We start from the raw sequence: 14674 nt of genomic DNA, 5'->3' as shown, positions 1-14674 counted from the left end.
GGAAAAGTAGGTTGCGGGTAAAATCCGTAAAGGTTGTGTGTTTTAAATTAATTATGTTAATTTTTTTAAAATTTTGTCTTAAGTTCTTTTCAATAAGAAATAAGATAAGATAAGATAAGATTTTATTTCCTCTAAGGTGCATATAATTAGGGCGAGTTACTAATAAAAGTTTACAATTTTTTATCTATAGGTTTCTTCCTGAAAAAGATTGCATGTTAATTAAGATACTAGGTTTCTTCCTGAAAGAGATTGCAGGCAAGATAATAAATAAGTTATTACATTTTATAGTGAATAAATAATAAATTAAATTGTAATTTATTAGCAATTTTAAGATCCTGTAGTACATTTACTATTTATGTACCTAGCTCAGGGTTGTAGTGAACTTCTCCTTCCCCGTTCACCTACATTTTACATTTTTACTATACAATTATTATATAACTGAACACTGAGCAAGCTGTGAAGCGAGTGGATGGCTTAACCCCGGCCGGGGTTGTTGAACCGCAGTTCTTCGCGGCGCTTACCAAATCGTTTCATAGCTTTAGAAAATAGTTGTAACAATTTGTTTTAGTTACAATATTGACATATATAAAAACATATATAAGACTACTATACTACGGTATGCTGAATATACCATCTGACAATCATTCCACTAGAATCCATACGGGGTTTCCAAAAATAAGACCAATACAATTATGTTATCGGTGCCATGGAAGTTAGCCATGTTTTTTTCCCCGTTATAAACTGCGACTCCCACCGCCCTAACGTTCCCGGATTAAAAGATTATAAGAACTGAGTAATTTAAAATCCTGTGGGATTTTAGTCCCACAATTCTTTGATACCTGCAATTTATTTCCGAACCCGTTACTATATTCCTACATCCCTGATGGCGTTTATTAAATAAGAATAAATTTACATATTTGAGTTTTTTGTTGAGTAAAAACTAGAGGGCTTGATGGATTTTAGCCACATTTAAACATTTAACATTGAACATTGCAATAACAAGGAATACATATGCGTGGTAGGCGCGCATATGTACCTAGTACGTTAAGTAAAAACTTAAATAAAACCAAAATAAAGCTAAAAAAGATATAAAATCTGAAAACTTATATGTATTTTAGAGAAAAACTGGTTTTATTTGAATTATTGTCAGGCATTTTGGTGGCGATGTACTTAGGTATCCTATGTTGAACGTGTATTCAATATCGGCTATGCTAGTTGTAGAGTGGCTTTGTAGCTTTGAAATTAAAATCTTGTTAAGTTTGATATTAAGAAATTGTTTTTGCTAGATTCAATTTAAGAAGGATAAAAATCATTTTTAGAAACACATCAGTTTACTAGCATTGTTCTTCAAGTGAAGGTTCTTTTTGTAAGGATTAATAAGACGTTAAGACGTTGAGACGTTAAGACTTAAGGAGAAAAGTATTGACTGAGTGAGGATTTGGCGACAAGGACTGGACTAGAGATAAAGAAGAATTAAAGAAAGAGATGGCAGGTTTGGTGTCCGAGTGGCTGCGCACAAGAGCTCTGACCGCGGCGGCCGGTCCCTGGAATAACTTATCTGAGCGTTTAACAAACGCTTCCTTGTTGGCAGAGTTTTACCTCTGGGAGGTTTCAATTGAGGACGCTGTTTACCTTGAAATGATTGGGATTTATGACGAGATAAATGAGCTGCGCTCGTTTATCTTTGTCAGACAACCCCGTAGCTTGACAGGCTACCTGTCCGGGTTGCGCTCTTTGTGGCGCACACAAACCGCCGTTCCTATCATCGAGGAACGGCTCCTGGCGTGCGCGGAAAGATGCGCTCAGACTCTTAGTGGGCGGCGTCGGTCACCTTACCTGCCAGAAATTGTTGACGCTAATGAGGATTGAATGACTGAGTGATCTGATCTGAGGAGGAACTGACCGACGGTATGGCTGATTGTGAATAGAGATAGAGAGGAGTGTGAGGAGAGTGGGCTACAGACTAAAGACTAAAAGACTGAGTGATGGATTTAATTTTGGTTGAACCCTATAATATTGACGCCTAATTTGTAGTGATGAATGTATATGTGAAAAAGTATGTATCAACCTATCGTTTATATATTTAGATGAGTCTGCTAGAGCCACCCTGCTCCGGCGCTTATTAACCTGTAACTGCAGCAACATATAAAATAAATAAAAGTGTTTGAAGAAAAGTTAGTTTTGTTTGTAAGAATTGTTAAAATAAATAATTTCTCCAATTTAATGGATTAATTTTCATGTCAACAACCTTACTGTTGTTGCAGTTATCAGTAACCTGTATCGCTGTGTCCCAACCTCACGCCTAAGCTTAATGCTCAACGACTTAATAACGCCAACGCTGCTCTATAATTGGATGTTTCCGTGCGTTCAAATATAAGACTTTCCGGCCACAACAAAAAACTATAGATTGTAGAATGGATGACAATGGAATTGGTGAAATTATGGTTGATGGAAAAACAAAAGATTTTTGGTGAATTTAATGATATTGGATGAATATAATGAGTATGAAAACATAATTAAATTTGAAGTTAGAATGTTAGAATGCAAGAATTTGGTGAAGTTTTGTAGGAAGCACTATATACCCCCCTCCCCCCCCTCCTTAGCTACCCGGGTGAGAGTTCGGATCTTACAGATCCTATTTTTGGATTTTTGAGTATAAGACATGGATGAATAAAATATTGTTAGAACACTTACCATTTTTAGGTTTGTTAGTTATAGGTACCTATGTAAAATCAATTTGGTTAAGAAAGTGGGTAAAACATTTTCTATTGAATTCTTTTTCATTTCCTATTTGCTTTATATTGTTGGGGAGACTGTTAAAAATTGTGGGAAAAGAATGAAGGGGTGAGTTCAGTAAAAAAGTTCTGTTTACTCCATTTGCATATGCAAAATTATTTACATTTCTTGTATTATACCTATGGCGATCACGGGAGATCTCCCAGGTATTATTAAAAATTTCTGGCTGTAAGCCATGTAGGTACCTATACATAAATTTACAAACGTTAAATTTAATTAATAAATTAATGGGCAATATCCCATTACTTTTAAAATATTCTGCTGTGTGTGCTCTGCTAGGTAAGTTTTCTATGATTCTTACTGCCGCCTTCTGTATCTTCAAAATGGGATCTAAAAGATAGGCTGGACAGGCTGTGAACAGAAGGCAGCAGTATTCCACATTTGATTTAATATAGCTGGTATATAAAATCTTTAAGTGTTTCTTATCGAGCAAGTGGCGCATGACGCGCATAGAGTAAATAATCTTTGAAATTTTTGCATGTACTTTTTTAAGGTGATAAGAAAACTTTAATTTTGTATCCAAGCTGATTCCTAAGTGCTTTACAAAACCCTCATTATTATCATCTACAAGGTTTAACTTTGTGATCTTTTCAGGGATGCTTTCACCTACGTTGTTCATGTCTATGAAGACATTAAATTCCGTTTTTAATTGAATTTCTTCAGGGGTAAGATTTTCTCTAGGGGAAGTAAAGACCATAACTTTGGTCTTGAGGGGATGGATTAAGAGTTCATTTGCGTTATACCAGGCGGTCAGTTTAGGGATGGTTATTTTTGCAAGTTCAATCAATTCTGCTAATGAGTTCCTTTCCATGAAGGTTAGGGCATCATCAGCAAAAAGATTAATAAAAACTTCTGGGCTGCAATTTGCAAGGTCATTTATGAAAATCAAAAACAATATTGGGCCAAGAACTGACCCCTGTAATACGCCTATGATAATCTCTTCCAACGTAGATGAAAACAGCCCCTTAAAATACACCTTTTGACGTCTATTACTATAATAAGAACGGAACCATTGTAATGGTAATCCCCTTATCCCTGCATTCCTTAACTTTTCAAACAACAAATTCCTAGGGATCATGTCGAAACACTTCCGTATGTCCAAAAATATGGACATACAGGAATTGTTTCGACCTAGACACTGAGTGATCATATTTGAGAGGTCAAGGACATTATGGTAAGTTGAGATATTTTTCCTAAATCCAAACTGTCTGCAGTTAAAAAAGTTTTTTTCATCCAAAAAATTTACCAAGCTATCGCATACGTACTTTTCCAGGGGCTTGCTTAGGTTATCAATCAATGATATGCCACGGTGGTTATCCATTTGATTGAGTGAACCTGATTTGTGGAGGACAAGAATTTTGCTTACTTTCATACCGTCAGGAAAGACGCCAGATTGGAGGGAAAGGTTATAGACGTGGCAAAGGGGGTGTGCGATAACATCCGCACAGCGGGAAATTAAGAACATGCTGACATCATTGATGTCTGTGGACCTTTTGGGCCTGATGTTTCTAATCAAATTTATTACTTTGAAAGGGTAAAGGGGTTCAAAAAAGATTGAGTCTTGAATGGGGGGGGGTAAAAATTCTGCAAAGTTTTTTTCTGTTGTTGGGATCTCAGGTTTAAGGGAGGTTCCAATCTGGCTAAAATAGGAATTGAATTCGTTAGCGATAGCTTGGTCACCCTCAACTTTCCTATCCCCGACCTCTAAGTATGAGCACTCAGCACTCTTTTGATCAAATCCTAGCATATCTTTTAAACAACGCCATAATTTTTTACTATCTCTGCCGCAATTTCTTATACTTAACCTATAGTATTCTAGTTTTGCACGACGTACATTCCTATTATAAGAGTTTCTATAAGAGTTATACAACAGCTCACTTTCCCTTGTTCTTTCCCTAAGAAAATTGTCGTGGAGGGTGTGTTTGTGTTCCCTCATTCTCAAGAGGTACTCGTTCATGAAGGGCTGCTGGGGTTGGACCCTAGAATTTTTTTTGACTTTTACAATGGGGCATGAGATGTTATATAACTCAAGAAACTTAGCTATGAAATTACTATAGGCAACGTTGACGTCATTTTGGTTAAGTACATTTGACCAATTGGTACTGAAAAGTGCGTCATTTAATGAATTAATGTTATCATCGCCTAGCAATCTTTTTTCATACGTATCAGGTTGTTTAGGTTTTTTGTTAGCATTAATTCTATATGCATTTATCAGCAACAAGTGGTCACTTATTTGTGATGTTAGGACACAAGACAACATAAGATTTGGAATAAAATTACCAACGCCAAAAATGTCGATCAATGTTGAAGTGTTTTTTGTAATCCTGGTGGCCTTTGTAATTGTATTCAAAATGCCGTTGAAATTTAGCGACTCTAGCAGACGCATACTAGGGCTGTTGTTTTCATTAATCCTGAACAAGTCAAGATTAATGTCTCCAACAATAAAAAACGGTAGGTTGAGTGACATAATCCTATCCAACAATTCAAGGTAAATTTCAAAAAATTCATCAAGTTCAGCACTACTTTGATTAGGGGGTCTATAGGTATTCAACACTAAGAATTTAAACCCATTAAACGAACATTTGAGACAGATAGATTCGCATATACGTTCTTTAAAGGAGATATTGTCAAACATTCTTACTACTTTATAATGTTTTTGCACGAGTAATCCCACCCCTCCCCCCCTTTGTGCTTTCCTAAGGTTGACATGCCAGTTATAGCCTTCAATATTATACACGTCAAAATTTGCATTGGAATTTGCCCAGAGCTCTTGACACGCAAGAACGCTGGGCCGTATTCCTTTGCAATTAAATTTATCTATACACGCCACCAATTCATCAAATTTAGAATTTATCGATTGACAGTTTAAAGAAAATAAAATTATCAGTTGTTCTCTAAAAGATTTTAATTTTGTTATTGCTTCATTTTCTGACATGTATTGACAGTTAATACCAAATTCTTCGTTAAATCCATCAAAATGTTGGCCATATATAGGGTTTAGGAGGTCTAGTGTAGGGTTAAGATTTAAATTAGCAGGTACCTGTTCATTTAATCCATTAGGGAGGCTTGTAGGGTACTGGTGTGGAGTCTAGGTTTATCGCAGGAGGATTAGCACGTATATCATCCAGTGGGAACGACTGAAAAACAATATATATCAGCATACATAAAACATGAACATATTTACAATAGCAATAATAGTGAAATAGATAAAACATTTAGTTAGGAGGTGATGTGCCTCCGCTCTTTACTTTTCCCCCCCCCCCCCGTGGTATTTTAGCTAGATACAAAAAATCTTTTAATCAATATTTTTTATCTAAGAGTTGGCATAGGGGGTAGGTAGGTAAAATAGAGTTAAATTCTTTACGTTTTTTAATCTTTGACAGACGATGACATGACATTATATGACAAGAAAAAAAAAAAAAACGGATTAATTTAGTAATTAATCAATAATAATAAGGACAGTAAGTATATTAAGTATTTGTTATCTGCTAGAAGGTACTATCTAATCATTTTATCTTACTGTCGTTGGTTTTCTTTGCAGTTCTTGCTGGCATAGATTTCAGTTGTGGTAGCAGCTGCAGTTTAGGTGGTTCCGCTTCTGGCTCCCTGGCTGCTGGGCGGGCTGCTGTTGTGGCAGGGGCTGGAGCTGCTGCTACGCTGGGTGCAGTTGTTGGAGCTGGCATCGGCTCGGCTGGGGCACCTGCGTTCTCATCCTCGGCCTCAGGGACATCGGCGGCTGCCGTGTCAGAGGTGGTGGCGGACTCCAAGGGTGGGAACTCGTCCATGTTGGCAGCGTTGGGAGGAGGTTCAAAGCTATCCTCAAAATCATCCTCTGTGATGAGGGGATTGCAGAACTTTGAGTTGGGGAAGAATGATCCTCTGTCTGCATAGGGCACGCTGTTGTATTTGATCAGGGGGGGCTCCATTGATGTGCTGAACAGGTTCTCGGTGCCAGGTATTGGTCTTGTCATACCAATTAATGTGTCGGCAAATGGATTCAGAACTTTTTGCCATCTGGATCCTGACTTGATCTGAAAGCCCACAGTTTCCCCCATTATTTTGGTGCGGGAGATCAGCTTAGTTGAATGCAAAAATGTCTGGACGTTTTTATTCAAACGCGTTGCATCGTATTGCATTTTTATCATTCTACCTGGATAATAGGGTGCAGGGGACACACTCTGGCTGGCTGCCTTGTACTGGTTCAACTTAGCTGTGTATTCCTCGAGGACAGGGCGCTTGGATATCATTACCGCTTGGAGGTGGACGCGGGAATGAAACCTGAAGATGGCCTGTGGGACTTCCTTCTTCTTGGGGTTGAACGGCAAGTGATGCGCGTACTCGATGACGTCCCCCCAGTACTGGGGGACGAAATCGAGTAGGCCGTTACGGTGGGCTATTTTCAGTGAGGGCAGAATGAGTGTGTTGTATATCAGCAGCATGGTGATCTTCTCACGGCTGTGCGGCGACTGGAAATTCGTCACCCTCAGGGACCACGCCCTACTACGCTGCTCGCGGCAGGAGTTCTGAAAAAACGAATAGCGTTTAAAATTGTCATCGTTTTTTGCTTGACTTTCGAACTTACTCTGGAGGACCGCAATACTATCCTTTATCGCTTTTAGAGTTTCTGCCGATATTTGGGCATCCTTAAAATTGTCAATTTGCTCAAGAACAGAGATTTTATCACTAAGTTCGGAAAATTGTTTTTTTACCGCATCTATTTCTTTTTTATGGCTAGAGATAGTATTAAAAACTTCTTCATGTCTTACCTTGGCTTTTTTGTTATCGTATTCCTCAAATTTTTTGTCGAAAATCACTTCCATTTTTTCCCAAAATGCGGGAGATGATTGTTCCGGCAACATTTTCAAGCGAGTGAAGCCGTGTGGCTAAGATGGAGGTGATTTCGTGTTCAGCTAGCCAATAGGAAGCGAGGAAAATTGATAACAGCCAATAGCGTGGTTTGTTGTGGACGCTACTTACTTACTAGCCAATGAGAGAGCGACACTGATTTGGCCCTCGTGTGACGTGGCCAAGTTTTAAAAATAGAAATAGATAAAATATTGCGGATTTTTATTTCACTTGATTAGGCGATTTTTCACAAGGATAGTATTAACGGTTTTACACCGGCGATTTTGCCTAAACGGCGGTGTAAAATATGGTGCCAAAACTATATACGAGTTTGCCCATGGCTACCATATCTTCCCAGTACCAACACGCGGAGGGACCACGGACGTGGGGTAAAGGGGAATTAGTAAAGAGCGGGGGGTGTGCTGTACAGACTAGTACATACACATGGGCTAGAGAGAGAGAGATGTTGTTCGCTCCACGCTCTGAACTAAACTAAACTAAACTAAACTAAACTAAACTAAATACACATATTTAGTGAATATTATCGTTCTACTACTATTTTTAAGCCTTAAAACACACACCTTTAGGGATTTTAACCGCAACCTACTTTTCCATTCGTTACATGAGTTACATTTCACGTGTTAAAATTATTTATCTATGACTAAATGGCGGATAAAATTTTGACACGTCAATGTTAACTACAAAGCAATTTCGCTACAGTAATAAAACAGGGTGTCCAAAAGATGCTGTTTTTGTAAGACAGTCAGAATGAATATATGGAAAATAGTAATTATTGTTATAAATATCCCTAAAATGCGGCCGTAATTATAAATGCATAGCTAGATAGATATGTAATAAAATAAATTATATAAAGGGGGGGGGGGGAGTTTAATGCAACCATCTCGTAATCAATGCATAAATGGCACTTAAAATTTTAATTTTGATCTGAAATTTTGCATGAGTAATCCTTGGTAGGTCTATTTTCCCTAAATCGAACAAAAAATTGAAAAATCAACGGCTAACGGCTCAGCCGTTAAGCCGTTTTTTTTGCTATTTTTAGGGCAAATCTGTCATAAATTACTTAGGAATCAACTTTTTGAAACATATTTTTGCTTTAAATCATGTAAAATGATACAAAAAAATCATATTTTAGAATTCTAGTACCAGCAACTACCGGCTAGAACCGTTTGAAAACGTTTTGGAGCGGAAAAGAGTATTATTTGGAGATAGATTTCATGATGGATTTACTTTGAAAATAACCAAAAAATAGCTAAACGGCTGAGCCGCCAGCCGACAACCGCTACTTTTCCAACTTTTTGTTAGGGAAAATAAACCTACCAAGGATTACTCATGCAAAAGAGGACTATCCACGAACCAGAGCAAGTGATTCTAAGCATCTTCCAGCATATTGACCCATAGTATTTTTTTAGTGAATATACTATGTTTAATGTTTATGTTTGATATTTGCTTTATCGACTAAAAAGTTAGGTTTCACCATGGTTTTATATGAAAAAAACTTTGAAATGTAAAGCAATTTTTAAAGCAATATAATCAAATGCTTTGTTGAGTTCAAAGGACAAAATAAAATAACACTGCAGAAAAGCATCAAATGTTGTAAATTGCAAAAGTACATTAATTAAACTGTTTACAAGTTACAAACCCTTTTTCTAAATATACATTTTTAATCACAATAATTTATTTTGTGTCAAAGCTTTTAAACAACAGTTTGAACTCATCAAAACATTCGATGATATTGCACCAAACAATGCTTAACATTTCAAAGTATTTTTCATATAATACCATGGTGAAACCTAACTTTTTAGACGATAAAGCAAATATTAAACATAAACCTAGTATATTTACTAAAAAAAATACTATGGGTCAATGCTGGAAGATGCTTAGAATCACTTGCTCTTGTTCGTGGATAGTCCTCTTTCAGATCGAAATTCGAATTCCAAGTGCCATTTATACATTGATTACGAGATGGTTGCATTAACCCCCCCCCCCCCCCTTATATTTATTTGATGTACCTGTGTTTGTTCTGCTTGTGCTCTAAGATTATTGAATGCATCCACTCTGGTTTGTTCGGTCTCTTGCCAGGCTAGTGATGCACATAACAGAGCCAAAGACTTTCCGGAACCTTTGTATAATAACAAGGATGACAACAACCATAAAAGATAAGCTCTAAAATTAGACGGTATGACAAACAAACATAAACGCTGGTAGAATGTCCGAAATAACTTACTAATAATATTAATTAAGTGTAAACAAAATTGTATCTATGTTAATAAATACAGGATAATGTTAGTTTGACCATAACCATAGAAAAACTTTGCCTTATAAAAACCTAGATATAAATGCTACACATTTAAGTAACCCGTCCGAGCGACCGTCCAAATTGTGTTAAAGACATTTACCCTTATTCATAATTATCCCAACTCCTTTAAAACACACTATTTCTATGCGTTTTGCACAAATAAAGTAGTTTACCTGTTGGGGATTCCAGTAAAGAATTTTGGCTGCGCTGAATACTTGTGATAATTTTCGACATCATTGCCACTTGCGACCGATACGGCTTGGCAGGAAATTTCACCTAAACACGTATTTTCAATTTTGCGTTTAATAAACATTATTTTTGTCATTAAAAAAAGATTAGTTCAAAGAAACGCATTTTAAGAGTTAAGATACTAATTTAAGTAGATACTTCATATGTTTTTTTTCGTTGTAAGTCTTGACAATTAAAGTTTAGTTACCAGTGAAGATTAACAAAGGGAAGTTAACTTTTATAACGCTGTTTTAGATTTTTATTAAAAGAGTAGAATTTGTGATCATTTCAAAAGAGGTTAAGTGGGGTTGAACTTACTCTTAATGTTTGTCATGTTATACTTTCAGTATATTCTATAATTTTGTGATTATAATGGTGGTCAATAGGAGCATGTCATATCAATGATTATACCGGTACGTAACTGCTAGTAGTTAGCGTATTTAACAGTACAATTCCGTAGTCCTTACAATTAAAAAAAAAGATCTACCTTGCATCCTGATATGACTAATTCAGTTGCTTTCAGTTTTGACATTTTATCTTTTACATTTCATTTTTCTGTAACAAAGTATCCAAAATTACTAAATATGTCATTTTTTGCATATTTGATATAAAAGTACATACATAACAAATAATTTATATTTAATATTTCTTGTCATTATATTTTCATTGGTAGATACAAAAATGCGCAAAATTGATTATGATTATGCCTATCACATTCACCAATTACGATTCGGATAGTTCCAGATTAAGAGAAGTTTCAGATGTATCATTTTCTTTCATTTCATCATTTTCATTTTCGGTTGGATCTTTTTCAACTGATTCTTGTTCAGTAGAATTAATTTCAGCGTGTGATGTAGATATAGGTTCAAGCGCTAGATCATTTTCAATTTCATTGACATTATTTACATCATCTTGTATTTCATTATGATTATCATGAATAACTGCTGATTCAATGGAATCTAAATCTTCAACAACTTGATTTTCATGAGAGTTAACATTTTCATGATTTTCAAGCACAGCAACATGAACTTCGTCATTTCCATTGACTAAAGGTTGAGTGATGTGGCCAACTGTTTCATTAACATCTTCTATTGAAACTGCCTCCAAATCAACTTGATTTGAATCTGAGACAATTTGTGAAATATCAAATCCATCTTGAACATGTTCCATGATCTCCTGAGATACATGCTCTAAAGTTTCAATGTGAAACTCTTCACTTTCAACAGTAGCATTCAAAGCTTCATTATTTTCTACCGAAGTGTCATTGGAAGTAGCAATAATAATGTTTCCATCAACATCCTGACTTCCCAGATCCATTTGAATGTATTGATCTGGATAATACTGTTTAATGAGCTCCTCAATTGGCACCTCAGCCTCATTTTCAAGCATATTAACTTCATTGTCATTATTTTTTTCATCTACCTCTTTCTCGTCCTTTTCAATGGTTTCCTCATCATCAGAGACTGATTCTCCTGGTGAATAATCATCTGATTCCTGTCCACCATCAGACATCCCACCTTCACTGGAAATATCTCCCATTTCTTCACGAATTTCTTGGGTCAACTCTTCAAGTTTTTCAGCGTCAAATTCTTCTTTCCTTGCTTCAATTTCAGCCTGAGCAGCTGCAAGTTGTCCTTGAACCCAACCCTCTTGGTCGTTTTCAATATGCTTGAGAGCATAGACTTCAACCTTGCTAAGTTCAGCCAAAATAGCATTGAATTGATCCTCCTCAGTTTGTTCATTAAAATCTTGTTCATCAATATTTTCTTCAGCCTTGGCATCCTTAGTAGCTTGTCTATCAGTGTCATCTTCTGCTGTAGCAAGGGCAGATTCGAATGCACCAACTGATTTCTTTGGAGGCCCTTCTTCTGAATCATTACTTGTTTCAGGAATGAGATCATCAGTTGTTGCAGTTGCTTGTTCCTCAAATAAGTCATGAATTGTTTGCTTCTTAAAGAAGGCAGTTGTAAAGTTACCACCTTCAATAGCAAGATCACCAAGTAGTCTTTTCTGATTTGCTTTCTTAAGAATGTTTTCTTCAACGGTTCTTTCACTGATCAATCTATAAATATGAACATCTCTAGTTTGTCCAATTCTATGACATCTATCTTGTGCTTGTGCATCCATGGTAGGATTCCAATCAGAATCATAGAAAATAACTGTATCAGCACCCGTCAAATTAATGCCCACGCCACCAGATCTTGTTGACAGTATGAATATAAAATATTTGGAATTATTGTTGAATCTTTCCATGAGAGCTTGTCTTGTTTCTACTTTAGTTGCACCATCCAGCCGCATGTAAACATAACCGTGATAATTCAAGAATGATTCTAAAACATCCAACATCCTTGTCATTTGAGTGAAGATGAGAGCTCTGTGGCCCCCCAAGTGAAGTTTACGCAGTAGGGAAGAAAGAACCTGAAGCTTACCACAATCATACTGGATTAGCCTGGTATCGGGCATGTGAATCTGGAACCTGGACACCAACTGGCTTCCCGGAAACTCTTTGCTTACCTCTCTACAGGCATTGGGCATTTCGACTTCATTTTTATTAGTCACCCAAGCATTTGGAACATTTAATATAAATCTTTCAAATAATGGTTCTATTCTTTTATATGAAGTTTCTAATGTTTGGATAAGCTCATAATTACTATAACAGCTTATTGTATCCTTATAGCCATCATCAATTTTCTTATTGTTGTTAAATGTATTACAAGTTAGTTGTTCTAACCTTGTTCTTATGAGTTGACTTTGCAAGAGGCTCATTTGTTCCACACAATCCACAAGATCACTGCCATACAGAGGCATCAAATCACAGCGTCGTAAATTAACCTTGTAGTTTCTATCTCTGCGTCCGTGGATATATTTCTCTTTCTTTTGATTATAATCCTCACAGAATAGTTCAGCTTCACGTGCCTTTGCCTCAAGCCGACGCTTTTTAGCCTTATTTGGGGATCTTGAGGCGAAAGTAAGTTTGTCTGAGGCAAATAATCCCAAGCTAAAAATGCCCCGCATTGATTTTTTAATTTCCGTCCGCGGAATCCTTCTGCGAGGCTCATATTCTAGTTGACCTAAGGTTTGGTCCTGGTCAGTAGATTCTGATGTTCTCGTATTGTTGGCCTCAGCAATCTTCTTTTCAGAATTTTCAAGCTTAATTATTTTCTTAGGAGGTGTCCAGCATGTTACATCTCCTTCACTATCAATCTAAAATTTATAATTTTATTTATTTGTTAAAAAAAGATTACTTATCAGAAAAACAAAAGTTATTCGTAGGCTTATGTATTTTGTATAGAAAGATTAACCTCTTTGGACATCTTTAAATTATATTCTTTCAGTTTAAGCCAAAATAATATTGAAAAATAGATAAGTAAAAGACGAATAAGAAAAGTCATTTTTTATGGTGCAACAGATAAAAAGGAATAAAAAAAATGATTTCTCAAGAAAGTTAAACTATAGATTATCTTTGCAGTATTTTAAGATAAGCTACCGACGGAAATAAGAGGAATAAATCTTAAGTTAGGTTTTTTGTACAGGGGTAATTTTTTCCCTAAAGTTATGTGTTAGCGTTTAGTCAAATGCGCGTATTAAGTCAACCTGTTCTTAATTTTGACCATTTCATACGTATAGTACATTTGGTAAAAATTAGGAACAATTTGACTTAATAGGCGCAGTTGGCAAAACGCTAACACCCAACTTTACGGGAAATACTTGAAAAAATGACTCTTTGTCATTAGGATGAAATGTAGTTTTTCTTTTTATCAAGGCTGGATAACTTAATCCATCTTTTTTTTTAAATGTTTGTAAATAGTGACATTGGTTTTGGTAAAGATTAATAAATCTCTACTGTCCTATTCCTGTATCACCAAAAATTGTAACTAACCTGGGAGGTAACAGCTGGATCCCCAATAGGGACCTGTCTAATTTGAAAGTATCCAGAAGGAGTCTTGAGTTTGTGTCCGGCCTGCCACAACCACAGGTCTCGGTTTGATAAAGTTTTCACAGGAATCACATAACCTACAAAAAATATTTAGTTTTGTTTATTTTTTCCATTAGTTAAAAAAGGATTTAACTCTATACTTGGTCCATTACTATTAATATAATAAATCAAAATAAACATCCATCGTAGTTTCTTATTAAATTAAATCTGAATTTTGTCACAAATGTGTGGCGGTTGGAGTTTCTTGAGTACTCCCCCCCCCCCCTGCCAATCCCATTCTTATGCACATCCTCTTTAAATTATACTCGATGATGCTGCACTAAATAAAATCATATACCTAACTCACTGAGTGGAAGAGATAAAACCGGAGAATGGTGTTCAAAATCATTTTTTGGTATGACAGGTCTCTGTGATTTAACCTCCATCCTCATTTTATTAACAGGACAGGACAGCTGGGCTAACTGGCTGTCTTCTGGAGGCTTCATCATTCTAAAAACAATTTAACGTTGAAACTAAATAAGACAGAAAAGATATGATTTTTGCATCTTACA

At 36.1% G+C, this 14674-nt stretch overlaps 4 protein-coding genes and 1 long non-coding RNA gene across 8 annotated transcripts in view; 2 read left to right on the top strand and 3 right to left on the bottom strand.

The window, feature by feature from the left end:
• LOC145330603 (Fanconi anemia group J protein homolog) overlaps nucleotides 1–10792 on the bottom strand; it is a 42770-nt gene extending 31978 nt beyond the window's left edge. For all 3 annotated transcript variants that reach the window (XR_013883516.1, XM_080175246.1, XM_080175259.1), the window contains exons 1-3: nucleotides 10674–10792; nucleotides 10132–10234; nucleotides 9672–9781 (exon numbers count right to left, since the gene is read on the bottom strand). Coding sequence is in view for 2 of the 3 variants with exons in the window: in XM_080175246.1 (XP_080031372.1) it covers nucleotides 9672–9781; nucleotides 10132–10234; nucleotides 10674–10718 (258 nt within the window). In the remaining variant the exon portion in view is untranslated. The remainder of the gene's footprint in view (nucleotides 1–9671; nucleotides 9782–10131; nucleotides 10235–10673) is intronic.
• LOC145330701 (26S proteasome non-ATPase regulatory subunit 8-like) overlaps nucleotides 1–14674 on the top strand; it is a 142564-nt gene that overhangs the window by 67960 nt on the left and 59930 nt on the right. The window lies entirely within an intron of this gene.
• The window catches only part of Rpn1 (regulatory particle non-ATPase 1), a 137920-nt gene that overhangs the window by 67969 nt on the left and 55277 nt on the right, over nucleotides 1–14674 (top strand). The gene's annotated exons all lie outside the window — the stretch shown is intronic.
• On the bottom strand, nucleotides 101–6036 carry LOC145330731 (uncharacterized). Its single transcript, XR_013883559.1, has 2 exons — nucleotides 5935–6036; nucleotides 101–634 (listed from the first exon to the last, which is right to left on the bottom strand). It is a non-coding gene; the product is annotated as an uncharacterized LOC145330731 (long non-coding RNA).
• Nucleotides 10737–14674, bottom strand: part of LOC145330594 (chromatin remodeling protein domino-like) — a 28708-nt gene continuing 24770 nt past the window's right edge. For both annotated transcript variants that reach the window (XM_080175232.1, XM_080175237.1), the window contains exons 17-19: nucleotides 14461–14612; nucleotides 14067–14200; nucleotides 10737–13390 (exon numbers count right to left, since the gene is read on the bottom strand). In XM_080175232.1, coding sequence (XP_080031358.1) covers nucleotides 10910–13390; nucleotides 14067–14200; nucleotides 14461–14612 — 2767 coding nt within the window. In that variant the 3' untranslated portion in view covers nucleotides 10737–10909. The remainder of the gene's footprint in view (nucleotides 13391–14066; nucleotides 14201–14460; nucleotides 14613–14674) is intronic.

Source organism: Acartia tonsa, chromosome 1, assembly GCF_053477335.1.
Source record: "Acartia tonsa isolate MP-2025a chromosome 1, ASM5347733v1, whole genome shotgun sequence".
Classification (NCBI taxonomy): Eukaryota; Metazoa; Arthropoda; class Copepoda; order Calanoida; family Acartiidae; genus Acartia; species Acartia tonsa.
This window is presented reverse-complemented; position numbering and strand designations above follow the sequence as displayed.